Raw genomic sequence first — 27,292 nt, 5'->3', positions numbered from 1 at the left:
GCTACATTTTGGCTGGCGCGTTATGGTGTCCTTTTCCGTTGAACGACGCTGTAAAGAAAGTGCACGGTACTGCATACTTTCTGTGGTTTTAACACGCACTCACGTAGCATCCTCATACATATATAATACTAGCACTAAATAGTACACGCGAACAGAATAAAGTAAGCAAGTACAAAGTGCTTCCACATTACGTATGAATAAATACTACATGCGAACGGCGCACGAGTTGGGTTTAAGATGCGATGCTGTCAGCGTTATGATTGCAACCGTTTCTAAAGGCCATAGTATGCGCTTACAGTAACATTATAGATCCGATCTTAAGAGAACTTCTTCCACGGCACAGTGGTCGTTTCCGGCTTAAAAGCGCTGCTTTGTTAGTGGGGTACCAGTTGCTAATAGCAAATAATAATCAAGAGTATGCCTACTACCAAAGATCGTTTAACGTGACGGAATATGCTAGCGCTGTAGTGGTAGAGAACCGTACAAGCGTCTCATGACTTTGGCAGGAACTATGGTGTCGGCACCTGCTGTGTTCTGAGATTAACAAACGGGAATATCACCAGATCTAGTCGGGAGCGATACAGTGACCCGGACCTTTCTCCGTCCCGATCATGTACAGATTTCAGATATAGTCAGTCTTGATTTACATGAAGCGTGTATTTCAAGGATATCGAATCGTGCTGGTGTGGCAAAACCTACGATCGTACTAATTCGCACATTCCCGCTGCTACTTGACTCTTGATTCGGTCAAGAATATAACTCACTTAGAGGTGGACAGATAGCCTAAATAAAGCTGGAATTTAGTAACAACAGGGGGGTGAAAATTACCGACTCACTAGTTTAGAAGATTTCATTTTAAACCTAATTGATTAATTAGAAAATATGACTTTGCCATAGTGGAGTGATCCTTCCTCCAATATTGATCGGTCCCCCGGTCATACCCACACTCATTCACTCGTTCATTTTCCCAACAAACAGCCTGTCGGTAACTGAATAATGTAACCCGTTCTCAGCGTATCTGTTGGATAGGGTCAGTACTAAGTTAAAATTCACAGCTTAAGATTCCCAACGTTTAGTTATGAGGCAATAACATGGCGTTGATAACTTCTCTTCGATGAAGCTAGTTAGAATAGCTAAATGAACGCTTCTTCAACAGAGCAGGTCATACGGAGGGTGCTGTCATTTTTTCGTTTTCTATGTATGAGCCTGAGAAGGACAATGCGCTTGCTAGTTTAATCGTGGAAAGGAAGAATTTAAAAGGAGATCTTGATGTTTGATGCGTTCTACTGCATTGATTTGCTATAACTTATTCTAAGGCCGATTGGTTTTGAAACATATATGATTTGAATAGTCAAGTTATTTTTCATTAAACAATTCTCATGATATATATATATATATATATATATAATGTTATAGTCATTTATTTGAATGTTATGTATCGAGGTAAACGCCACTACTCCAGACGCAGTCATTTCCCCAAATGCAGTATAGCCAACTGTGAAAGTGATACGTGGTTGATTTTTTCAATTAATCAAGATTGATCTGGCAAAACATTCGGAATAGCTTTACCTAAATATGATTTCGGTGACAGAAGATCGTTTCGGGTCGTAATCATATTAGAGGTCGACAACGCGCATGAAGGGGAAACTGAAAAATACTTCAGTAGAATAGTTACGGTGAACGGCCGTTGTCCGAAATGTTTTGCCGCGCCGTAGTAGCCTGATGAACTATCTGATGGAACAACGTCTCTTGACTCCGGCTGCCCTTTTCCCCATAGTGATACGGCGAATCGCCGAACGAACGATCAAAGACGGGAACAGCGTTCCATCGTTCAATTCGCTAGAACATGTTTGGGCATCTACAACGGACGAGGAGGTCAATTCTGGTTTTTGGTTTTTCAACTGGGCAATAAAAAGACTCCAGAAATTATAGGGATCCTGCCATCAAGGGCCGGTCATTATTTAGTGACCTGTGCAAAGCTCGTGGAGAATGTGATCAGGACAAAATCCATATGACAATATTCGCTAACATTGTGAACGCCCCCTATCCTTCGTAGTATAAACTAAAGAATTTGTTTTTGTCGAGCTCAACACCAGTGGCTAGGCGGTCAAACAAGTTTTCCCGTAAGCACTGTCTTAATATACGTCTGTTCCTTTGGAGACCTTAGACGGTCCTAGAGTAACGGGCACAAAGTGACCTAGCACAGTATACAATACGAGATTTACTCGTGCAAAAGGAAACTAGATTGAAGATAGAGTTAGCAAAAACGGAATAAATTAGACAACTTTAGTCGGAAGGGACAAACAGAAACTGAAGTTCACTGAAGGAATAGATTTAGATGTTCGTTGAGTTACATCCAAATCGCGGCGTCGCGTAGATTCAACTGGCAATACGTAGGCATGCATATAACAAAGCGTGGCCTGAATATCGTTACGGGTACATTAATATATGTACTTAGCCCAAAATATATTCAGTGATGTGTAGCCACACGTAAGCATAATACTAGGCTGTTATAAGCAAATTTGGCGGTCACTGATATTGAATAAATTTTGAAATATTTTAGCTAGAGCGATGATTTTTAATGTGTGTCAAAGGTGCTCTCTTTCCTTGTATTCCTTACACTCGTATGCCGGTTTCTAGACAGCTATACACCTACCATTCTCGTTTTCACGTATAATTTTTCTACCTATCACTTCTCGAGGTAACTCTATACTGGGACATGTTTATCCACTAGTTGCTCTCTTTAGGGCACGGAAAGCCCCGTAGCAACAGGGATTTAGCTCGGGAGGATAAGCGGGTTGAGGTTAACGTTGCTCAATCGAATAAGTAATTAAGAAATAGCGGTGAGGTCTGGGCTTGTCATCAAGTCAGTAGACTGCGTGGTTTCAATTGCTATGCCAACGGTCAGTGAGCCTTTTAAGGAGCTCAAGATAGCTGGCTGAATTCAATCCTTTATTTTCGGCGAGTATTTTATAGTAGTAAATGCCTCTTAGGTCATTTGTAAATACTATTATTACCTTTCGTCTGGACCCAACTCAATTCCTTTTTAGAACGATGCCATTCTTGCGTTACCGGCTGGCAGTAGAGATTAAGCCGCATCCCGTCCATAGCGACTGAATGCTCCCGGTAGGTTTTTTGTTGATTGAAGTTCCGAAAATTGCGTATGGAACATATCACACGCGTTTGCAGGTAGCTTGGAGTCAACTCAACTACTTCTTCGCTCGATTTCCACATCTTCAGTATTGGCGTTTTAGTTCTATAACGCGTTACATGTAGAATATCCGTTTGGCCCCTAAGACGTTTTTTTCTTCCAAATCTTCTTCTGGTGTTAATTGGACCCATTTTTACTCGAAAGTCTGTAGAAGCCTAGAGTATTTAGTTGCTGGCCGAATTTGGCCTGCTAGCGATGTCTAGCTCTAAAGTTATTCAATTCGAAAGCTTGCCCAATTCACTTGTAGTCACCCGCACGAAAAAATCTCACCCTTCGATGTACAAAGTAATGCGAAAACGGTCCAAGCAAAAGCTTAATGTGAAAACGGAAATGGAATATTAGCGGGTAGAACGTCAAGGCATGAAACGATGGCACCCCCCACCGCCTCTGGAAGCAGTAACATGCGCTAATTACGTTATTTTTACGCTATAATTAATAGATGTAAATTACTTTTAATGTGATGACTGAATCGACGTAACAACGCTAATAGAAGATAGGCCGACCGAGGCATCTTAGATCATTAACCCTTTGTTATGAAGATGGAATAGTTTTCCAACTAGCGTTGCTATGCAGGTACAGCCGTAGCGGATGGCGTCTCAAAGCCAGCATCGCCTATACACGGTTGGCTGATTAGTGAAAATGTAAAGGATTCTATCTCTCAGCTATTTTCAAGAGTATCTTATAATTAGTGGAGCGCTATGGAGGTTTCCTTTAGAGTATTTATCATGGACATCTGTAAATAGTTGAAATGGTAAAAAGATGGTCGGTTATAATAATTTATTCAGTCGATCGACTAATTACCTCGGCGTGTGGAGAATTAGAACAAAATAAATGTTATTATCGTCGACGTACCAGGTTCGCCCTTATTAGTAGTCGTACTCTTGTGAAGCTCCGCCAGCCCCCTAGCGGTACCACACGGCAAAACCTAGCCGCGGATCTAGTTGGCGTTAAACTCAGTAGATTTGCCTTTATCGCTGCTAACTAGTACTCTGCCACAATAGGAACGTCAATGAGCGGGAGCTAAGCGGCTGATTGAATAATGTGGTAATCGTTGTTAGGGCTAATTACTTCAATTAAATGTTTAATAATATCTGTAGTATGTGACACGATCATATATATGGCTCCACTAAACAAACGACCCTAGTAAGCGTGTACCCATCCAGCTATTACCTAGATGTTTACTTTTACTTCTTAATGAAGTCATAATCGGATAGCGATGACAACTGTCAATTCAATTAATATTAATATAACGTGTTTGTGAAATACGCTACAGTGAAGTAATTTACTTCACTTCATATGGTTGCTCTTCAGATTTCTTAAAATTAGGCCAATAACAATATCCAAAACTCATTAGTTGTTCAAAGTGGACATTTCGAAAGCTCTTTACAGTCCCATATATACATTCGTTCGTGCGCATATAATCTCTTTTTCTCGGATTCCCCCACATACTATAGTTTTGTTCCTTTGTGAAAGTTTCCGTACTAATTATTGCTTTGTAATTATCGTCACTCAGCCAACTTTAGTCTCAGGACAAATGGTGACGAGGAGCTTTTTTTTTTTGAGTACTATATGGCTTATAAGGGTTCTTATTGCGCCTATCACCCCTACCTGTCGAACAGTGTTAGTTGCTTTTCTAGCATTTAAAAAACATCACCTGGATGGCCTGGAACACATTTTGAAAACAGAAGAGTTCAGCTTGACTAAATCAGTTCTCTAGTTAAAGATACAGCCTGTTGTTGCGTGTCGTGCGTGACAATTTTCACTTGGCCTGTTGCTTCTAGAGTCACCTGCCACTTACTCATATCATACTGCTGTACGTGCCAGCTGATGCACCCAATGACCTACCCGCCAGACTGCACGCGCCGCTTTTCCTGCGCCTTTCTCATCTCGTTTGCAGTAGGACAGGGCAAGTCAAGACCCGCCGCCAAACGACAGAGCCCTACTCGAAGCGGCCAAGCGTAGTTTCGCTTTCATGCGCATCATCCTGTGATAGGGCTCGTATCGTACGTTTTAACGCTGATATAGCTTCGAAAAGGTGGACGTTTATTGTTATTTGTCAGCATAATCATTCGCAAGGTCGTCTGATCGTTGTCTGCCCACCGTACTGTCTTTATAAGATGCAAAAATCTTCACGGAAGAATAGGCTTGCTATTGGATACTTATATCGGTTGAACCCCAGTTGTATCATCGCACATAGAGCACAGTAAGAAACGTGAAAACGTGCGGCTAATAACCACTGTTTTAAGGCAAAAGCTATTCTTGTGAATATTTGGTTTCACAGTCGAATTCTGACAGCGGCATTGAAGCCGATAAAAACCGTTCCTAACCCAGGTTGAAAAGTTCTCCTGCACACGTCACTTCCAATCAGCTTGAAATTCGGTTTATACAAGAATTACTTTTAGTTCAGTAAAGAAAAATATGCCACATTTAGAAATAATCACTAAATTGGCGTAATATTGTAACTTAGCGGGGTGCAATAAGGCACACTCTCAAGTTCGAGGACTTTCTGTCAGGATAGAATTAAGTTATTGGCAAGTGAACGCTGTCTGACGTTTCAGGTGATAGTTTTCGCGCTCCATTTAGAATTCATGATCAGGTTTACGATAGTAGGTCGGTGCAGGGACGCACGGTTAGGAACAACTTCAAAATGACGCCAATAGAGAACAACCGAGTGTATGTACACAAATCTCATTTTATTTGGAATCTATATACATCTAAAATTCTATTTGAATACAACATCAATAAAAACTTTTCCATGGCAGTTATTTATTTAATCCGACTTTTGACCACGTTTAATACACATCTGGTTCTAATGGAAGCATTGATATTTTCGTAAAATTCATCCACCGTCCGTGAATTGTTGTAGTAGACATTTTTTTCGAACTTTTTTACTACCGGGACACAACTTTAGGTTGTGCTCCCCGAATTGTTGGAACAGGTTTGCGAAACATGTGATTTCAGCAACGTGGTTTGTTTCACCATATAGTTAATGAAGGATCACCTTGATGAGCGGCTGATTTCAGGTGGGACTACGTCCAACGGCCCCTCAGCTTCGCTCCATGGGGCTATTTAGAAAGTAAAACGTGTGCGACAATCTCCTGGCAATGCACAGACTTGACAAAACATTCGTGCCGCTATTCCAGAGATACGTCGACATGTATGCGAATGAGCGCCCCACAACTGAATAGACCTCAAGAAAACCAAGCAGCCCTCCTTTATCGATGTCTATACAAATGTACAGTATTTGTTATTAAATCAGACTTATGAAGATATGTTTTTTTTTTGTTCGTGTTAGTTTAAAGCTGTTCCCAACCAGATGGGTAATGCAGTGCCTCGAAAAATTGTATCATGTTCGGCTGCTTTAGCACATGATGAGTGCATCAGCCCGTTCAGATTCTCTCATTAATGCTTCAACTTTATCTCGAGATCTTTCCATACGCCCTCCTAATACTGCCAATAATACCCATCATCATCGTCACACTCATAATTGACGAGCAATGATTTTCCTTATCGTTTACCTCGTCATCTTTCACCTACGTGTAGTCATTTCCCTACTCATTGAGATAGTTCCCGATATATTGAAAGTGTCAGCGTCTTTCTGCTTCTATAGAAAACAGAAAACTACAGTATCAGAGAGAACATGAGCAGCATAGTTTCTAATAGCGATTCTGATAACAAACCTACTGCTGACAGAGTAGGAAAGGTTTCCTTTCACTGTTATCAGGAAGCACAGCTGCAAGCAAAATAATAGTCATCCATGTCGTTGGCCTTTGTGCATGTGTGTGCGTATGCCTATAGAGTCTCGGTAGATACGTTCATGTCGGCTTCTAGTTATTGGGACTATCTCCCCGTTTGTGTATTTCCTCGGAGCGCGGTTGTTGATGAATGCGGTTTACGCACGCTTAAAGCGGCTCCTTTCTGCCACTGTCTCAGGCGCTCTGCTGGCAACCGTCGGCAAGAAATTAAGTATCGATCTAGTTGACAACAAAGTGTGGGTAGGTCGGGATCGGCACTCACCGGTCAGCGGTTACATGCGCTTTTCCCCGAATGCGCGAACGGCCCTCCGTTTAGGGAGGAGGGGATTGGAGAAGAGGACAGGGGTAGGGGCACGTCCCCGCAACTGCTAAACTAAAAATTACCTCAAATTAATTTGATGACTGATTCGGGGTAAATCTACAGGGGACGGAAAGAAAAGGCAGTTATTGATTGTACCTCAGCTTTGTTAGGTATTCTGGGAAATGTATGTAGCTTGGTTAGTTGTGTGACACAGGAAGTTGGCCTACAAAGTGCAATTTTCATTTATTTTTCATGTCAACGCATCGTTTATATTTGTTGTCCTTCATTCAGAGGGTCCGTATATACTCTATCGAGAAGATATCGTCGCATACGTTTTCAAGCTAATCCAATCTATTGACATGTTTTTTTCTTCATGTTGCCCGGTTGAGAGTATTTCTGAGAAAGCTTCATGGATTCGTGTATGTATTTTCGTTTTCAGATAGTCGTCTTTTCTGATGAGGATTAGTATTAGGTTTGAAAGATAACTACGATTCCAATGATGTCTTCCAAGCCGGAGCAATGCGCGAAGACAAGCTCTTCAGACAGGCTTTTTCGATCGCAAATTTACTTATTGTGTAGTTTTTGATTTAATTGAACTATGAGGAGACGCTCTGAACCTAACCCAAAGCTATAGTAATGGAAAGATCGGCAATTCAATTGTCTGAGCGTTTGCTAGTCGATGATCATTCCACAAATAGTCCAATATATGGCTCAGCGCATTAAGTGTTCCTTTTTTTTTTTTTTTTACTATAATTATTTGTGGTATTCCGCTTCTTAGATATCAGTTGCTTGAAAATCCAGGCGTTAGCAGCTACATTATGGCCATTGTTTGCCTGTATTGAAGCCGTACGACTTTCGTGAGTGTTCCTATTTAAACTTATATTGATATTCAATGGCATAGTGTAACATCAGTAAAATTTTACAAGTCTTATTCCACTAACTACTTCAAATAACGTCTTGTGGAATATCTGACGGTATGTTTCGCCTTTTGACACACCTCTAGCGCTCATTTAATTTATATACGCGTAAGCGATATTTTTCCATCGTGACGAGACGACGAAAAAATCCTGACCAATTCTATTGCCTGAGAAATTGTTTAGTCGATATTTAACTTACGTACACATTCTAGAGTCTGCGATGAAAGAAGTTTGCCTTATCGCCTGATAATTGCCAAGCTTCAACTAGTTAGATACTTCGCAAAATAACCTATCTCTATCCTTAATCCCTAATAATGATTTTCTGTAGGTTTTCTAGGTAATTTTTATAGTAGCTTGCACCTCATTTGTTGATCCTTGCTATGTGCTCCGTGTCTGAGGTTATTTCTCGCGGTCCTGCTCATGATCTTGGATACATGGATAACTAACAATGACATTACCAATCATGGAAGTAAATAATAAATAGAAATGAGCATACAGAGCAAACTGACGGAACCTATGAATCGTCCTTACCAAACGACAACGAGTTGTTGTATTCATTTTTCCCTTTTCTGGTTTGTTTTGGTAATTCCTGTTTGTTCATTGCCACACGGTCCTTCTCTTTCTTTAGCCGCTGTTGCGTCTCGTTGACGGCAGCGATTTGCAAATGGCGTCGCGTCATTGCTGCTGCTGCTGCTGCTGCTGCATCAGTCACAGAGAAGCTAAGGATGATTCATCTAAGTAGCGTTTAGCGGCACTGGCCAGCCAGCGCGGCGACGACGATGGGCAGGGATGCCCCTCCGACATCACATCCTGCGTCACCATCCTCCTGTGACTACGATTATCACTCAGCAACGGCATTACAGGCGTTCGTACGGCGGCGTTTGCATCGCCACCATCTCCTGACCCCGGAGGATAGGACGTCGTTTGCAGCCGCTGCCGTTAAGTTGCTCTTACGAATCTCGCTGTTGCTGCTACGGCCGTTGCTAATGCCGCGATAGGCGAGGCGTCATCAGCAATCGGCACGAGTCGTCGGGGCCATTACGACAACTAGTAACAATGATAATTCATCATTCGATTTACGACGCAACACAGAATATAGGCCACGAACCATATTTGGCGGCTGTGTCCGTGACTGCAGTATTTCAGAAGACAGAAATACCGCATATATAGAAGATATATATTGTAATGAGTAGTCCCGTTCATTTTCTTTCTGCTTCTCTGAAACAGCTGAACTTGTCCTCGCAGTGATGGTCGCTGTATGTTTAGCATAGCAGCTCGTCTTTACCTGTCTTCTGTTGCGGCCGGCCTCAGCGGTCATAACCTACTAACTAACCCCTCTTCCAGCCCATTTAATTATTTGTCGCTGTAGGACGCTTTGTTTATCAATTCTGCGGGCAATATTTGGGTAGTAGGCCTGTGAGAGTGCTAGATAATGTATCATTTTGCGCCTGCCTGACGTTGGTCACGTAGTACTTCATTAAGCTTCTCCTAACTGAGATGATGTACTTCTTTTTTGTCGAGGTCAACGCTGATGATTGCGGTTGTTATCGCGCTGATGATAATGATAATCGAACTGCTGGGGTCGATTCTAAAATTTTTGGAACGCTCACTAGGCGCGGTTTATACTGTGTTTCTATAGAGTTTTCTTTGAGATGCTGCGACAACAGAAGCGGCTGATATCAATTTTACATGTATAAGCTCGTGGCGGCACTGGTAAACATTCATTCTCACAATAACATTGATTGATAAACAAAAAAAACTACGAAAATTACTTTTATTTATATAGGACGGTTTCGGCCAGTTCTCATACTGATGACAATGGTCGAGGCGCGAATTTAAGTGTTAAAATATATATTCTGCAAGGGAAAAACGCATTCTATGCCGCACCTTCGCCATTATTCAATTGGAAACATCATCTTTTTTTAGACATTGGTAAGTTTTGCTTATATGCTATGGCCTAGCAATTTGTCCTTTCTTAAGTATAGCGAATAATTAAGAATAAATCGACCATAGACTGAGATTTAACTAATACCCGTTAGAATGGAATCCGTTTTTGTAGCTACCCAATTTCGTCGGTTCTTAAATATATTAAAAGTTTCCAAGTTTGCCTCGCCGCTATTTGGGTGTATTTTTATATTTTTGAGGTTAAGCCATGCCCTGGTTGCCATGTACGGTTTTTCTTGAATTTATTATATGCACAAATAGTGCCAATAGAACTTATAACTATTGTTAGTCCGCATCTACGGTATAAGCGAGTGTCATCGTAGTTAATTTTCAGAAGTTTTATAGACTATCCCATGACAAAGAGCTCATCATGATATTCTAATGGTCGACTCGACACGCCAAGACCTTCACATCCACGGTCAAGCTTCGTTTTCGAATCCTCCACCGAAGCATAGTATTCGGTAGATCTGAATACGGCCGAACAGTTTTCAAAGCTGGTACATTGTAGCCAAGCATTTAAACATCCCGTTTCTAAAGTTTCCTCAAAACGTTTCTGCTTATTATAGAACTGTATCGTAGCACGCGTCTGTCTGTCTGCCTGCCTGCCTGTCTGCTGGAACTAGGTTTTAGCCTGCACCGTTAGTGTTAATACGTATATATATATACATATATATTATAGAAATGTGTGGTAGCTACCGCTAAAAACATTCCGAATTGTTAACGTAGATAGCCTCGCTCCTCATTTTCGTTTTCTCGATATTTTTGATTGCTTTTTCAGCTCGTTCGTTCACGACTGCGATCACGCCAGTAGTTCTCGAGCGGTTCCTTGTGACCTCGCTGGCCCAAAAGTCGGCCACAGCCCATACTTCCGCATTCTCGGGGGCCACCTAAAGGAAACACTCAAGCGGCCCCCCTCTTTCTCTGTCCTTCGTTCATTCTTAGGTTTGTCCGCTGGTGGTTGGGTCAAAAGAATCGGCGGCTCGACCAAGGCACGGGTTGGCCAAATAGATCCACTGCTATGACGGTTTTTATTGCTGTCTGAGTTGCTTCACTTTTAGGCTGCTGGTCTATTGGCGTATAGCGGCGCCGATATTACCTACCGCCTTCGAATCTGCACCGCTACTACGGAAGCCGTACTTGACTTTGGGCGAAAATGAGTATTTGAATGGGCTCACGGGAAGTTCCATTCATAGATAGGTGACTAGCGTTAATGGCCGTTCAGACAGGGACTGCCGTACTTATGGGACACCTATTGGCCCGTGAGTTTCGACAAGTGTGGCGCGGTTCGTGTTTCGAAACGGTACCATCGCATCAAGAATATCCTCGTCGCCACAATAATCATCATCATCATCGTCATGATCAACATCAGCATCCACGACTAGCATCAGTTTCCACTCGAGGCGCTTTCTCAGTGAAACCGTGCGATTTCCGGTGGCCTTTCCTACTGCCTGTGCCCTGTCTGACTATTCATTGAGAGTACGTGGTGTCGTAATACGGTCTTTATCATGGTTGACGACGTTACATTCGGCTGCTGCTACTTACTACGACAACTACGTAGCCCTGTTTTGCATTTGACTTTCTTCACTTGTCCAGCGCACTTACGACAAATCTGGAGTTTGAAACGTTTATCAACTGGCGCTTCTCAAGTGTGTCTATCGTGTGTAAGATTGGAGAACGCTCTCCTGAACGTTAACGATAACAGTATTTTGTTTCCTTAGCAAGTATCACTCATGCCATTTGTTATTGGCGTCGTGACCAATGTTGACCTCTCCATCGTAAACAGAATTCATCTCGTAAACCTGAACTATCGTCGCTTTCATTCTTTTCTGCGTTTGATACCACTTGACAGCCCGAGCCTATTCTTCGTGATAGGACTGCCCTAAAACACTTAGCTAACACTAACGAGAAAGATTACATAGTTATTCATAGCAATCAAACTGTCAATGGCCTAAATTTTGGCGGGAATTTCTGCAGGCCTCTTCCTCTCAAGGCCGCTATCTCTGTCTCGCATAGTCGCAACTCAAACGATACGATACATACTAAAACATAATCGAAAATTAACAACAACCGGTGTCGTTATAGCTTGTATTTCCAATATACGGATAGGTTAAGAATGACTTAGTAGAATTCGCAACTTTACAGCGTTGTCAATTTAATTCGAATCATCCGTTATTGCTGAAATTGGTACAACAAGTAAATAAAGCTAAAGTATTTTAAATAGCGATGAACAATGCGACAGCCTTCCGACGTAGGCGGGCATGCCCTCTCGCGGTCGACGCGTGCATTTCAGATTATCGAATGGATCTTACGTCTCAATAGAAGCGCCATGAAAACCGCAGCGTTTCTTCCTAACGCAACCTGTTACTTACCACGCTATCAGCTGCGTGATGCGATGCATAGCTTAGCCTACGCAGCAACTCGAAAGTTCTGCGCAGATCCATTTGCTAAAGAACCGCAGATATAAATGACCTCTATGCGGGTCCTGACGTTAATAATGGGCACCTGGTCAAGAATAAATACCCTATATTCTCGGAAGACTTCCGATTGGAACTGACAGGTGCCCTCGTTTCTCTCTCCCATATAGGTCACGCATAACCGCAGCGTGAATTGTAGCCACTGTCTTTACTGATGATGTTAGGCTCTATAGTACGGTACATATATATACTCTTGATTTTGAGACCCATAGCTCTCCCACCTCCCATCTCGTCAGATATCGGCTTTTTAATGTAATCTTCAGTTGGCCTCTGTCACCTCCAACTCGTACCAAATTCCGCATTCATCCTACTCTGTCCTTCGCTGCCTAGGAGGCTCGATCCGGGATGATGCAACCGAAGTGATTTGACTTCTCTATTCGATCTGACCGTCCGTTGAAGAATTCGCGTGGACGTGCGTGTCTCTAAGTCTGTTTCTGTTTGCATATTGCCGCATGTGTGTGTATGGGCACGCGTTCTGCATGCCCAAGTACTCGGAAACTCTAATTTGAACTCCGACGAAACAACCCATGAACTCTATCAAGGCTTAATGGTGCACTTACGTGTTGCTTCATCGGGTCGCAGGAATAACTTCGCGGTCGGTGTATATACATCGGAAGGGGATAGTGCAAGCCGACATGACCGGGCACATGCAAGAACTAGCATTCCTGGGATGTCAATAAAACCGCCGATAGAGCGCTGCCATACGCTGCTACAGTGGCTGTGTTTGTATGCGCGTTTACATACAAGACGTCCGCAGCGAAGTGAACGATCAGGAATATTTAGACTATAGCATAGCGACATTCAGACCTCACGAAAGTGAACAGAGTATCCCTGAGTGAGCAGCACTGACTGGGCGATCCTACCGCTCGAGTTCCCAAACGAAAAAGTTCCTTATTCATTGCTAACTTTAGAGTGCTCCAGTTTTAACTACTTCACATCGTACGTGGCGTTCGCTGGACATCATCTCTCTATTTCCTTAAGAGGAAAAGTCTACACTGGCACGCAGAGAACATAACAGGCCAGTTCACTACAATGGACACAAGATATTGCCCGTTGATGTTCGATCCGATTTAAGAAGAACTAAGGATATCGTAACTTAAAAAGAACCAGATGCTAGAATACGACAAAGTACTAACGAGGATTTTACCTTACGTGAGATAGAGAAGGTAGTACGCTAAAATATCCATAAAACGTTGAAAACGAAGAAAGCTCACGCTAGTCGCTCGCTGCAGATACGGGAGAAGATCACTGAACCGCAATGAGTCGATGCGGCTCCCGGAACTTTTCAATCTCATTGGCATGTCTTGTTCGACAGAATGCGATACAAGTTGGAAGTTAACTGCTGGAACTGACGTTGCTTCTAGTTTCGGCTTTTTCTTTTCAAAAACATGGTAATGGCAGAAACGTTAAATGAATTATGCATCACTTGTTCGAATATGCAAATAAATACGCATCTACTTTATCTGTCCCCCTTCGAGAAGAAGATCCGACCTGGTAGGCCAACATTTAGGTTTGTTTATGAATTATTATATTAGCGATAGAGATGATTGTACATGCAACAGCGGCTAATGCCAAATACATCAGCAAATAAGAGGAATCAATCTCGGCAAAGATGCTGAGTTTGGCTTTTGAAGGTACGGCATCATTACGAAAGCAACGCTGTCTACTGGGGTAATGGGGCTGGAACGGGACAAGTAGCGGCAGTGGTGCTTGAGAAGCTTTCGGAGATGGAGTATGGGTTATCCGCATAGAGTGGTGTTAAGCGCGATTCGCGGCCAAGTCGGCTGGTCTGACGCAGGTATTGATAGCAAAGCATGACCGCTGGGATTCCTTACATGCGCCATATTGCTTTAATATAGTACGAACCCTATTGATCGGATAGCCGTCGTGACGCGAAAGCTGATTTTTGACCTTAGTCGGCCTACTGTTGTTCGGCCTTCGTATCAACTAGTTCATTGCCATTAACGAAAATATCGTTGCTAGGTTCTGGCGAGGTTTGTCGGATGTCAAAAATCGCTGGTTTATTCAATTACTGAAACGCGTAAAAAATTTCCACAACTCATTTGGAAAGAGTTCTAACGTCTGCTAATCGTCGAGTTCTTTGAAAACTGCGCAGTTGTTGACGCCGCTACGTTATATAAATTGTATCATTCAGTCCGTCTTCGAGCGATTTGGTGTCTGCGTATTCCGCTTACTAGCTCTACATCTGCTTATTTCCTTGATGCGATCAGCGTTTGGTAAACTCTATTATGTACGGCAGAGTCTCGTGACGATCATTTGACATCATCGTGAGATCATTTCAGGGATACGGAAGCATACGGCTCCTTTCCGTTGTATTGTACAGGCCGTTTTGTGTCCCTTAGCTTCAATCAGTGCCACCGGCAGTATCAAGATAGCTATCGAAAATTCCTGAATGTCGACGGTTCGGCAGAAGGCCTCATTCGATTTGGCTAATAAATGTACCGATTTTCATCATAGCCGTCCTTCGTAATTGCAAATGATTCTATTCTTTCTACATAAAGCGACATCATCGAAAGGCTGGCAAAGTTCTTTAAACTAGTTAGACATCGGAATTCCCATTACCACCTGGATGGTCAATAGCTTTGAATGGTTCAAGGGCATATAGCGTTACTGTTTTGTTCCGGCCACACAACGCCGAAAAAATACATAGAATCAGTAAGTTACCAGTCTGATACAGCCAGTTACTTGATGACAGCGACCCCTTGTCATTGCTTCGTCTCGTAATGAAGGGAGCTAGCTGGCTGAAACGATGCCAGCTAAGACAACGCCTACGACAAGCGGCGATCCTCACTACGTCCATATTTGACTTTTCGTACTCTATCCAGATCGCGCATGTCCTTAGACCGCTGAGCTACAATTCTACTTTTTCCAGTTTCTAAAAATGTATAGATGTCCCCCCTAGCGGGTCAATCGAACGTCAGTTAAACGTATCAGTAAACTTTGACAGATTCCACCAAAATCAACTGATTTATTATGGATCTTGATTACGCAAGAACACATGGCAAGAAAACTTTGAGCGGAAAATCGTCTGCTGACCAAATTTGGCAAGTACTGTGAAGCGAATCGTCGTTAATTGATACGGAATATCGCTATTTAAACTTTAATAGTTGTTATTTGCAAAATTTCCCTCACCCATAATCGAACATGCGGGACACCCTAGTTAGTCGAGGCATTTCGGAGTTAGTCCTGTACCTGTTTGAATGCTCCTTGCGGATGCGGAACGATACTATCTAGGAATAAAATGGTGATTTGTACTTATCGCGCTTACACGACGACTTGCATAATTGCACGAAATCAATCATAGCAGAGTTACATACCTGAAACGCAAGTCGAGTTACCGCAGACTCTCGTTAAATTTACCAAAGAACAAAAAAAAAAAATGTGTTTTTCTCTATTTTATCTTCGTTCTCGTATTTTTCAAATATCTTCAGAGGCTCACAGGAGTTTCGGGACACAAGCGGACTATATAGACCAGGCGAAAAGCATTGCTTTCTTCTCATTCGGACGCATAAAAGTGGCAGACGCAAAAGAGTAGAAGACTTGTATCGAAAATGAAAGAGATTTGCCTATTCCTACACCTTAGTTGCTCCGTCACAGGAACATTGTATTTAGGTTCTCTGTTATGCGGTCGTTTCATTTCGTTGGCATACTACACATGCCTGGAAGACAGGAGCAAAAAAGGTCTGAAAATATCAGCTGAGCACTTTCGCGTACAATATAATGATTTCAGAAAGTCATATGGTGCGTTTCTCGCAAGCAATCGCACGTCCTAGGATTCGTTGACAGTGCACTCAAGCTTCATGTAAATTGTCGATAACATGCCGATTCCATAATGCTTACTTTCCAAAAAGGTATTGGCCTAATGAGCACCTAGTAACGAGGTTCAATATGACAGGCAGCTGCATTTACTACGTCGCTGTAAAAGCAAACACCACAAGTTCTACCGGCCATAGAAAAAGTGTTACATAGAATTAAACATAGGAAAGCTTCTTATTCAAAGGCGATGTTTTCAGAACATATAGAAGAAGGTGGTACAATGGGAGGGCTTCCCTGGAGTGCAGCGGCAGCTACGCTAGCAACCTGCATAGGGTAAGCCTGCTTGCCAGGACAACTCACACGGGAGGACTTGAGCGGTAAGGTTACGTGTCTATACCAAGGTTGCGTTTCGTGTTGGCGCCTCGACACGCTTTCGCTGGTTACTACTGAGTTTGTTGTCGCAGTTGCTGCTCCGCTCCCGTAGGGGTTTTCGGGGCTGTTTGTTTTGTTGTTATTGTTATTGCGGCGACAGGAAACACTCACACTTGAAGGTGTTGTTGGAGCAGTCGTTCATGACGCAGTCGCGTGAAACGTGACCGCAAGAGGCAGCAGCAGCAGCAGCAGCAGCAACGAATGAGCGTGAAGCCGCGAAACGAGATAGTTTTGTCATCTTAATTTTCCAGTCAAACGCTCATGGCCATTCCGTATCGTCACCGTCTCCGAACGACGCTTTCCGGCTGCATACTTTTGGGCAACGCCGGTCGTCCTTAATATGTGGTTGTACGTGAATCGCTAGGTGGCCAACTAGTTTTAGGCCAATGCTTTTGCGATCGCTGTCACTTTCCAGATGTTATATCCTGGCTTTTATTTCTCAACGAGAAAACAAACGGCACATCGTGGCCGGCATCCAAATCGTGTAGCTACGATGCAACCAACATGTAACACCAATAGCGTCCTCGAACATGAACGCCGACATAGATACCTACACATACGCCCACACAAAATGGAAAATTAGAGTGAAGCCTCTAGCATGAGCTCACATCATTGCTACCTATTAGATCAAAGATTAGATTAAGATGCACTTCGATTTCTGGCTAAATATCGGAAAATGCTTACAAGGGATTTTCTCAGGACCTCTATAGGCCTTGTTCAAGGCTAATCGTGCGTTGTAAAAGCACAATTATTCATAATAGTGGCTTCATAACACAGCATTATAATTAGCAATGTAAATGGTACCTCTTACTAGATAGGTAAACTCTAAATTTTGAAGATAAAAAAAAATAAGCGTAGCTTGGCATTTAAATCGAGAATTTTTCTTGTCTTAAGCATTTGGTGATTTCTCTTGATCCTTACTCGGGCTGACCGCTATAACTCACCGTCATTTTCTTGCAAACAGCTCATCGCAGGGAAACAGCACTAAATTGCTTTCCATTAACTTTTAACTGGATCCTCTTCGTCAGTGTATAGCCGTATGAGGCCAACACGTCTAGAACATGCAGAACCCCTTGTTTGTCGAATACTTTCGTTTTTTGAGAGTCGGCTGATACCTTTCAATTGCAATAAAATATATCACATAATTCAGATACTTCTAGCCACAGTAGAAAAAAGCACAGTTGCATCTGAGTACTTGTGTTCGAAAGGGTCGAAAATCTGCTGGTTGTTTCTAACGGTATACAAGATGGGAGGCGTACAACTCGGTAACGGTCATAAGAAAGCGGCTGTCGATTCGAATTGTTTAATGGCACGAGACATTTCGGGACTAGGACAATCCCTAAAGCGACGAATCCGCTGAAACCCCCCATGGGTGAAGCGTACTCGCACGGAATAGCGCCAACGGTTAGGACGGCTGTTTCGATTAAAATGGCTGATGCGAAATTTAATTTAGTTTGTTCCTAAGCTATTGATGAAACGCAAAATATGTATTGCAGATTATACGAAAATATATTGAGACGGCAAGCAAAAAAAATAGAGTGTTAACAAGAGAAAACGCCGTTCCCGCGCTAATGAGTCATCTCTATATTAATCCTCTCAAGAAATGATTCATTCATTTAAATGGGAACGGTCCAGTAAAACCACCAGTTTTAATTGGTTTCATATTCATTGGCACCAATCAACGTGGGACATAGCTTAAATGTTGATTACGGTTCGTTGCACTGTTAGCTATAGGAATATCTATATTACGCATCTTCAAGATAAGCTAATGGGCAAACGTGGGTTAGGTTGACCTGCGTTCCTATCTGCAGAAGATTGGATATTAAACGAAAAAGCTGACTGAAAATATTTTATATCATAAAAATAGAAACGTCCTTTACAAAAATCATGGCAACAATGTTGGCAACCAACGCTTGCGTTCATAAGGTTAACGTAGGTAGAGTTGATAAGTATGATAAGAGGTCGGCGTGCTTCCAATAGGTAAATCTATCTGACGGCTGATCTACGATCGAGGCAGACCACGTGTTTGATATTCAAACGTGAACGTGGCAGCAGCTTCCACGAGCTTCTTTTAAACGTTCATCCTTCGTCAAATCAACGCTCACAAATGTGTCCCTTACGGAAATTCTCAGCTTCACTTGATTAGTTGAGAAGAAATACGGCATTTTTCAAGGTTTTCATTGTGAGGCTAAATCAGCCGTCACGAAAGATAGCATCAGGTTCTGAAACTGGATTGTAGAAAAATATACTTTTTTTTTTTTTTTTTTCAAATAGTATACCTATTCCCTATAAAATCTTGCGCGTCAATAAGCAATAAATATGATTTTTCAAAAAACTTTAGCCGTTCAGAAGGAGAACTAGTGAAGAATAGAATTGTTACTTGATGAGAAATGCTTCAAATAACAGAAAGAACAATATAATATATTGCTTGTAAAATTTATCAAATCGCATGATACTCCCTAGTGAAACAAAGTCAATAAAATATACAGACTATGGGGGTCTATGCCAATATATTTTTAGCTTCATTTCTCAGGTTGCAGTAAAGTGTAAACGTGTTTACACTTTTTTTCCCAATCAACAGTATCAGTACATATTTTTCTATATATGTACGTTTGAATCTTATGATCGCTAGCCTACGAAACTGCAAAGTTTTAGGGCTGCTAAAAGACCTTTTCTTTATTTTGTGTGAAACTTGTGTGAAAACGGTTCAGTTCTAAGAGATGTTGCTTGGCATGAAAGACAGACCTTATATAAATGTTAATGTTTAGACTGTATGACAGATGCCCCTAACATGCGTGTAAATTATACGCGTGGCGTTTGTATGGCACATGATTTCTAGGAATAGCTCCTGCTTCTAAATTCATTCGTTGTCCGAAACTTTTCAAATATTTGGGCAAACCTCATAAACCATTTATGGACGCCTACCAGGTTTTCACGCCAGCGAAAGTTAAAGTGTGTATTTCTATTGTGCCACTACATTAACCTTGGTCGATCGAAGAATTCTCTAGGGTTTACCCGCACGGTTTTTCGCGCTAATTTTTGACAACGCCGCTTCCCCCAACCGAATTAACAAACAATATGAATAAGAGCAGTTCGTCTACCTTACTTTATTCTTTGACTAAATAACGGGTAGCTAGCCTGAAGCGGTTGGTCCTCTTAAGATATCTGATGCGCCCACAAATTGAGATACAGCCCGCGCCGGATAAAGTCAACAATTATTCTTGGCTAGCACGACTCTGTCGACTCGACATCGCGTAACTTCTTAACATCAGTTAGGATCGTAGAACGCCTAATGGTACCGAGTAACTGTGAGGCGAATATTTAAAAGACGCCTACAAATTCAAGCTCAAAGTGGTCTGCCCAATTTACCCGGCATTTGCTATTTCTCGCCCACCTCCTTCAAGTCGAATTAAATAAGCTCTTTCGTAAGGGAAGCTTGGGAATCGGCCCTGTTTCTGCTGTTGAGGGTAACACATGAACGGACGGAGCCATAGGCCAGACGCGCGTTCATAGGTAAATATAAACCTTGATGAAAGCAGTGTAAAGTAGTGCGTATAGCACTTAGCAGTCTCTACGACGACCCGCTTAAGAAAACGCGTAGAAGTTCATGCTATTTTACTGTAGGGGATCGAGTCTGTTAAACTCCCGGATTTATATCGACAATTAAGTCTGCAAGTTGCGCACCTTTCAAAATATGTAATTCTTCTACTTTTCTCTAAAAAAGGTGGCTATTCTTGATTGACCTTTATTCAATATATGTCAGACGTGAAGTTCTGTAGGCCAAATACGACTCGGTAGTAGTAGGCACGTCGAAGTTCCGCGTACGACTATCTTTGAGGCTTACCAGGTTCCTACTGCGGCGTGAAATGGTTCCCGAATCTGACAAGGCGCTTCATACTTGATTTGACCAACACGAGGATCGATAAAGGTCATATAAACCTACTAGAGGTGGTATTCAGTGGTTTGGGCCATGTGAACCCAAAAGTATTACTCGAATTATTTTTATTATACAAATTTAATCGGACAAATTCAGTAGCGAAAAAATACCGAATGAGTGTTAATCGGTCAGAAGCCATCGTTGACCATTATCATCATCATATGAAGTGTTAAAAGCTGCACCAGTAAGGCGAAGAAACATCTGATAACGTGCTCGCCCTCAGGCAAAGGCCTTCTGCCGATATGTTCCGCAGTGTACACGAAAAAGTGCTTCTTGTACTACTGACTACTATTTTCAGAAAGACGGTCATAAGTAACGATCATTTTGAAGCAATGGCTTTTGGCTAAGATTTTATACTGATGTAGCAATAGATTACTTCCATAATATTCGATAAATTCACCACAGAAAGATTATCTGTATAGTTATTTACTAAACTAGAGGATTTGGTATTTTCGGCTAGCGTCGATCATATTAATAGAATTGCGTTCCTAAAAAGGCCAGCATCTATAATTATGATACGCAGTCACAGACTAGAGCTTCGTAATAAACAAAACCACCTATATAATAAGACCAAAACCGTGACCGACTATCTTGGTATACTCTAAAGGCCCACTATAGAGCTTAGGTAAAAGCATGTTTTATTTGGATAATTGGTTAAATATACAAGCCTAGTATAACTGTACGACACGTTAGCAATCTATGTCCTATATAAGGAATAGACCTTGTAGTGAATTGTTGCCGTATTTAGAACCTACGACGTACGAAATAGTTTGAAAATATTCACGTGGCCAGCACGAGTGGAGATAATTAGACACGGAAGTCTACCATGGAAATAACTATAATAGGTCCGCTATTTTGTAATAAGCAAATGTTGTAGTTAGGAAAAACAGGCTTTCGCTTTGCATATCAGTATGGTTTATGGTACAGATTTAGTCATATCTTCTGACATTGCATAATTTATAAACAAAGGTAAGATTCTTTTAGACCTATGCTAATAAGCTTCGAAGACTTATCTTGGTCGAAGATTTGCAGTGTTCAACTCAGGCAACACTCTACGTATGACAGCGCCGAAAAGTACGACATACTGCCCAACTCTGTGGGTGATAATCGCAATCAAGCTGATCGATGGTCGGCTGGCATGTTGACCCACCAAAAGCGCTAAAATAGATACTTGGACTAATCGGAAACCAAGCGGGGGAGCAGTGTTCGATACAATGAAAAGAAAGAAAAACCGAGGAGATATATGTGACGAGGTTGGTGGAGTCGTATAGCTAAAGTGCCTTGGACCTAGAGCGAAATTTACTTTTAGCATTGAGAGTGTCTTGCACCAATGGCTTTCCTTCCTCAGGTTTTTCAAGGGGCGAACCGCCGCTTCAGTTGAGGCTACATAGGATACCTAGAAATAGTCATTCTTTTCCTGCCCATATCCCACTCCCACCATCGTGTGCCATATTGGGCTTAGACAGGCCGTGATAACTAACTACCGCGTACTCTTGGGTTACCTGGCGTAGATATTGCTAAACTGATTGCACAGCTTCCAAGACAGTGTTTAAACTCACAGATATGATCATAGTTCAATCGATTCAAGACGCCTGCTGCCACCAGCATTGGCCACCACGAGACTGAAAAATCGTTTGCTTGACCACAAACCGCAAAGGTACGTGCGCGCAGAACCATGGCACTTGACGATGACGTAACCAGACGTATTCACTTTTTACGAACATTATAGTAGTCACACGTATTGAGGAAAACATGCTCGTTGGTATTAGGAAGGTTAACGGCGTCGAAAAATGCATACGGATTTCTACACGGTTGTGCGGGAACGCCGACGCTATGGCGAGTGTTAGCTTTGTTAGGGCGATATTTTAACATGTGAGAAGAGACGGACGAAAGTGGGCGATGAATTACGAAACCTTTTGTATTTCTGTGCCGCAGCAGACGCCACCGACTGGACGCCGCAATCTTCCGTTTTACTGATACATCACCATTAGTTAAGACAATATTGACTCGAAAGGCTATGATGAGTCGGTGCCAAAAAATGCCGTTGGTCACGTCGACAATGGCATATTAAACTTGGTAGACTTTTCTGGAAGTATCTGTTTTTACTAAAGAAGAGTAAGCTGACTCTTCTCCAGAGCATCGAATGATTTGCGGCAAGGTTAGGTTAGTTGAACCTCGTACCGTTCGATGCTATGGAATTTTTGATAGAGAAGAATTACGGGTTTGTATCAGTTTATTATTATTATTGAATACGTTTGAATATCTGTGGATGTTTCGAATAATGCGGAATTGACAGGCCGCGCAAGGTATAATATTTGTACGATTTATATTGCTATTCAGAAATGAATTAGTTTGCTCAGAGATATCTAATCTGCTAGAGAACTCGAAGATACCTGGGGCGCAGAATGAAGTAGGAGTCAAGAAAATTTGTACCGCCATCTACTTTCACCTATAAAGGGGGGTAACTTTACACTACTGAGGTTCGCAATAGTCGATACGCTCTATGAGGCAGCTTCTGTTCCCGGGCGAACAGCAATGATCTATAACGACAAAAGCGCCCAAGGGTTACGGGGTGTTCTCGGATTTGAAATTGCACACCCTCTGAACGGCTTTTTTAAGTTCGTGTGGGCGCAAGACCGTGCAGTGTATCCGCTGCCGGCCCCGCCGCTACCGCTGCAACTTTGATAACTTGAGTATACTTGAAAGGCTTTCCTTTGGACATTCGATAAGCCTAGTTAGGTTGCTGAATTTAGTTTGTTGACTGAATGTCCTTTGTCGCAACAGAAACCTTCACTATCGACAACTCTGTGCTTGCTAGCAGTACCACAATGATACGAATTTTGAATATGCTATATTGAAAGAGTAGCGAAACGTAATTCTAGGCCGAGCTAATTAAACACTTGAATACATTGAAAATTATTGCCCCTTAACCAGCCGCTGAAATTGGGTCTACGTGCTTGTCCGTTCGACGCTGTGGGTGCGTAATAATGAATCGTTACTGATTGAAATCATTACTAATTTATGGTATGTTGCTTTACACAATTAGGATGAATGTAACCAACCTTCATAGTACTTGTTCACAGTATTGTGATCATGGGGGGCCGTTAGAGTGGCTTATTCGAAACAGCCATTTTGCTTTGTCATAGGTAGCATTGAGCGAGGGACTCACCTATTATTCTCGGTACTAAAATCTTTGTATATACTATGATCTCATCAACTCTGTTGTATACTCTGGGGCCTGGCGAGCAGTACAGTATACTAATAGACAGCCCCGGATCAAAATGGCCAAATATGCATTATTCTATCAATTCAGAATACACGAGTTACGTTCGAAAAAGGCCCGAGCTTATCAAAAAGCTTTATTACTTGCCTGTTTTTTTTTACAGTATTTTAAGAAAGTGATACTGATATATATATTAGTTCGAACAATTGTTCAGTGACGGTGGCTGTATGCGCGGTCTCATTCATATGCAGCAAATGAGATTAGTCGACGGGTAAATTCCACGTAAGCTCGTAGGTAGTATGTAATTATAGTTATACGTAATTTGGCTTGCACTAGTTTCTATAGTTCGAGATACGGATGGAAACTCTTTGCGGCTAACTGTCTAGCCATAAACTGTCAAGCAGACTCGACACAATCAATTTCTAGATAAATAACTTGAGCCAAAACGGAAGAACAAGTAAAGTTCGTTTAGATTTAGCCTATTATTTTCTATGTACAGCGCAGTCGTCGATGCGTGGCAAGCAAAATGACGATTTGGTATATCAGTCTCTAGCAGGCTGCCAACAGCCTTTGAAGTGCGCTCGCGTCATAGTAATCTTCTCTCAAGAATAAATATTTCTGTTTATATTATCCCCCCAATAGCAAGTAGTTAAGACGAACTATGCGAAGGGTAAGATTAAGAGCTGTAAATATGAAACGATCGATGTTTTCAGTTTCGCAAAACGCGGCGGTACATCGAATACTCCGATAAGCGAATCCGTATTTTTCGAAATCCACTCGTCGAGCGCACGTGAACCGCCGTCTATGTCTCCGCTCAAATGAATATGCGCCGTACGGCATCAATCGGATAATACTGTTTATATTGCCGGTTATCGACATCGTCACTGATGACCCTGGAGATATGCAACCGTTATCGCAATATATCAGTAATCGAACGTAATTTCATCGTAGCGGTGAAAATGGTTTAGAGTCTATGCTGAAGCCTTATTTTTACGCACTACGCAGTAACAAGTGGAATAGTGCTACATGAAAGTCTGATAGACGCTTCTACTGGTACCCTATGGACAAGATAAGAAAATTCTGTGCGGAACGCATCGTCGTTGCTAGATAGGTAATTGTTGCTTCGTATTGCGTTATTTGAGATTTATGCTTTGACTCGGGCAAAGTACAGCTCAAATTGTACCAACTATGTAGCTATGAGTTTATCTCCTATTTACGATAAAGCATTATTGCGCTTTCGTAGCCGTATTGCATCTGATCAAAAAAAAAAAAAGAAAAGAAAAAATTCTTATAACGCATTACCATCTAACATGGGACGTTTTTCTTGCATGAGAAATTCTCATCAGATATTGGCACCTTCACCACCGACACGCTGAAGTTAACAACGTCTCGTTAGGCTTTTTCAAACACGAATACTTTCTATTTCATATTGACTAAATTGGACAGCGGGGAGCTACTATAGCAAACTTCCCAAAGTGAACGTAAACAAACTAAGCGGTGCACAAATTGACTGAGACTCTATTCTAATAAAGAAAAATAGATAAACGATTTCGACTAAAGTGCTACTTCTAAAAAGATTATCAGACAACAACGTTCATATCCAGCTTTGAAGCCACTTCCCGTGAACCCGCCGCGAACGGTCCTATCGAAACGAGCACAGCAAAGAGCTTAGCAGACATTTTAAAGACCGTAGTATAACCACTTCGACGAGTATAGCTGCTATACACCGCCGTTTTCATGTGCACGAAATGCAAGAAAAATTTACCTAATGCTTAAAGGTCTCGAAAGTAAAATAGTCCCTACAAACTTGGTAAGTCGTTAAATAAGACTTTGTTCGGTGCTACGTGCGATGAGCCACTTAAGGAAAAAAATAAGTTTACAAGTATCAGTCTTAGCAGACGAAATCGTATGTATTGCGATTTGCCAGAATTTTTTTTATCACATAAAATCTTTGATCAGGAAGCCATTTTGTCATTGAATATTCAACAAGTAAGCAAAGTGTTTTGCGCACGTTTGATCCCGATATCTCGTTTAATTTTCTCTCAGCCTACATGCCTTGTTAGGTTCAAGAGCTGTAAGAGGTAATTAAAAGTGCAGACAGAACTTTGCAGGCAGAACCCTTCTTTTTTTTTATTACTCTCTGAGATTCTAATTGGACGGCTACTTCTTAGTTACCCTGTACAATGGTATCCCCGAAACTAATTAGCTTAATTCTAAATATAGCAATCCCTATAAATAACCATATAAAAGTTGATCATACTTTTGATTATCCATCACCTTTGTTGCCTGCATCACGAGAACAGTAGGTACCTGCGTAGCAACAACCAAAGCCGTCGACTCTACACCGCTCCTATAGCATGGGAAAACAGTTGTTGATTAGCGTAAATGTTTATTGACTACTAGAAGTTGGAGCACGTGCATCTCCCTGACTTACCGTGTAAGGTCCCGGATAATCTAGCCACCTGGCAGCTACAACAACAGGTGGTCGCAACTATCCGTCCTTGTCGCCAACCGGAAATGTGCTAATGTTGTAACCTCGATTAAGCGAATTAAATTTCTTCGCTGATTTGATAGACGACCTCCCGATCCGTGCGCACTAGTATAGTTATCAAGTTCGTTTGTTCTTAAGCTTTGTGGTTATTGGATTTCGTCCTTTTTTCCCTGGCTTTCTGGCAGTAGAACGCACACGAGACGAAAGAGCACGAACAAGAATCACAGACCGACTAGCCTCGAACGTGGCCTTTTATGCTGAGGAACTGATGGCCTCCAGCCCACGGCCTCAATGGCGAAAGTGGGCGCTTGGTTGTGTAATTGCAGCTGCTGGCAGTAGCTGCTGCTGCTGCTGCTATGACCGCAGACGTGCCTCCCCCAGGAGAGTGCCGCCGCCTCTGCCCTCCTCCCTCTTCAGCCTTCTCCTGACAGACGCCCACCAGACGACCAGGCCATCTGCCGACTCGTCGTCATCTTCGTGGTGGTGATGGTACAGCAGTAGGTACTTACTCTCTGGTCGAGAAACCTAAAACGCATCAAAAGGTGAACCGAAGCGTCCTTTAAGCACAATAAAGCTGATAGCTGCATAGGCATATCGCATAATACGGAGATTCGAAGACGCTGTTGTCTAAGATATTCATAAAGGCCTCAGAGCCTAAGTAGTGTATAAGGCGCCTTATGCCTTTATTATTGTATCGATATATGCTGATTGTATTATAGCTATTTAGCTCGACAAATTATTCTCTCTAACGAGAGTTCTGCAACGGTAATTCAGATACTGTCGGTTTTTTCGAAGCACATTTATGCCCTGTTGCTTGATTTATTTTTTTG

At 42.1% G+C, this 27,292-nt stretch overlaps 1 protein-coding gene across 3 annotated transcripts in view; it reads right to left on the bottom strand.

Annotated features, from left to right (window-relative positions):
* The window catches only part of ImpL2 (Ecdysone-inducible gene L2), a 37,182-nt gene extending 10,412 nt beyond the window's left edge, over positions 1-26,770 (bottom strand). The window contains exon 1 of one of the 3 annotated variants that reach the window (XM_086991253.1): positions 26,406-26,770. Coding sequence is in view for 2 of the 3 variants with exons in the window: in XM_086991252.1 (XP_086847378.1) it covers position 26,232 (1 nt within the window). In the remaining variant the exon portion in view is untranslated. Of the gene's footprint in view, positions 1-26,231; positions 26,249-26,405 lie in introns of those variants that run through there. The other 2 variants (XM_086991252.1, XM_086991254.1) reach the window with 2 other exon arrangements.
* Positions 26,771-27,292: the final 522 nt, after the last annotated feature.

Source organism: Varroa destructor, unplaced genomic scaffold (genome assembly GCF_002443255.2).
Source record: "Varroa destructor unplaced genomic scaffold, Vdes_3.0 BEIS01000005.1, whole genome shotgun sequence".
Taxonomy (NCBI): Eukaryota; Metazoa; Arthropoda; class Arachnida; order Mesostigmata; family Varroidae; genus Varroa; species Varroa destructor.
The sequence above is the reverse complement of the archived record's forward strand: the minus strand, read 5'-3'. Positions and strand labels throughout refer to the sequence as shown.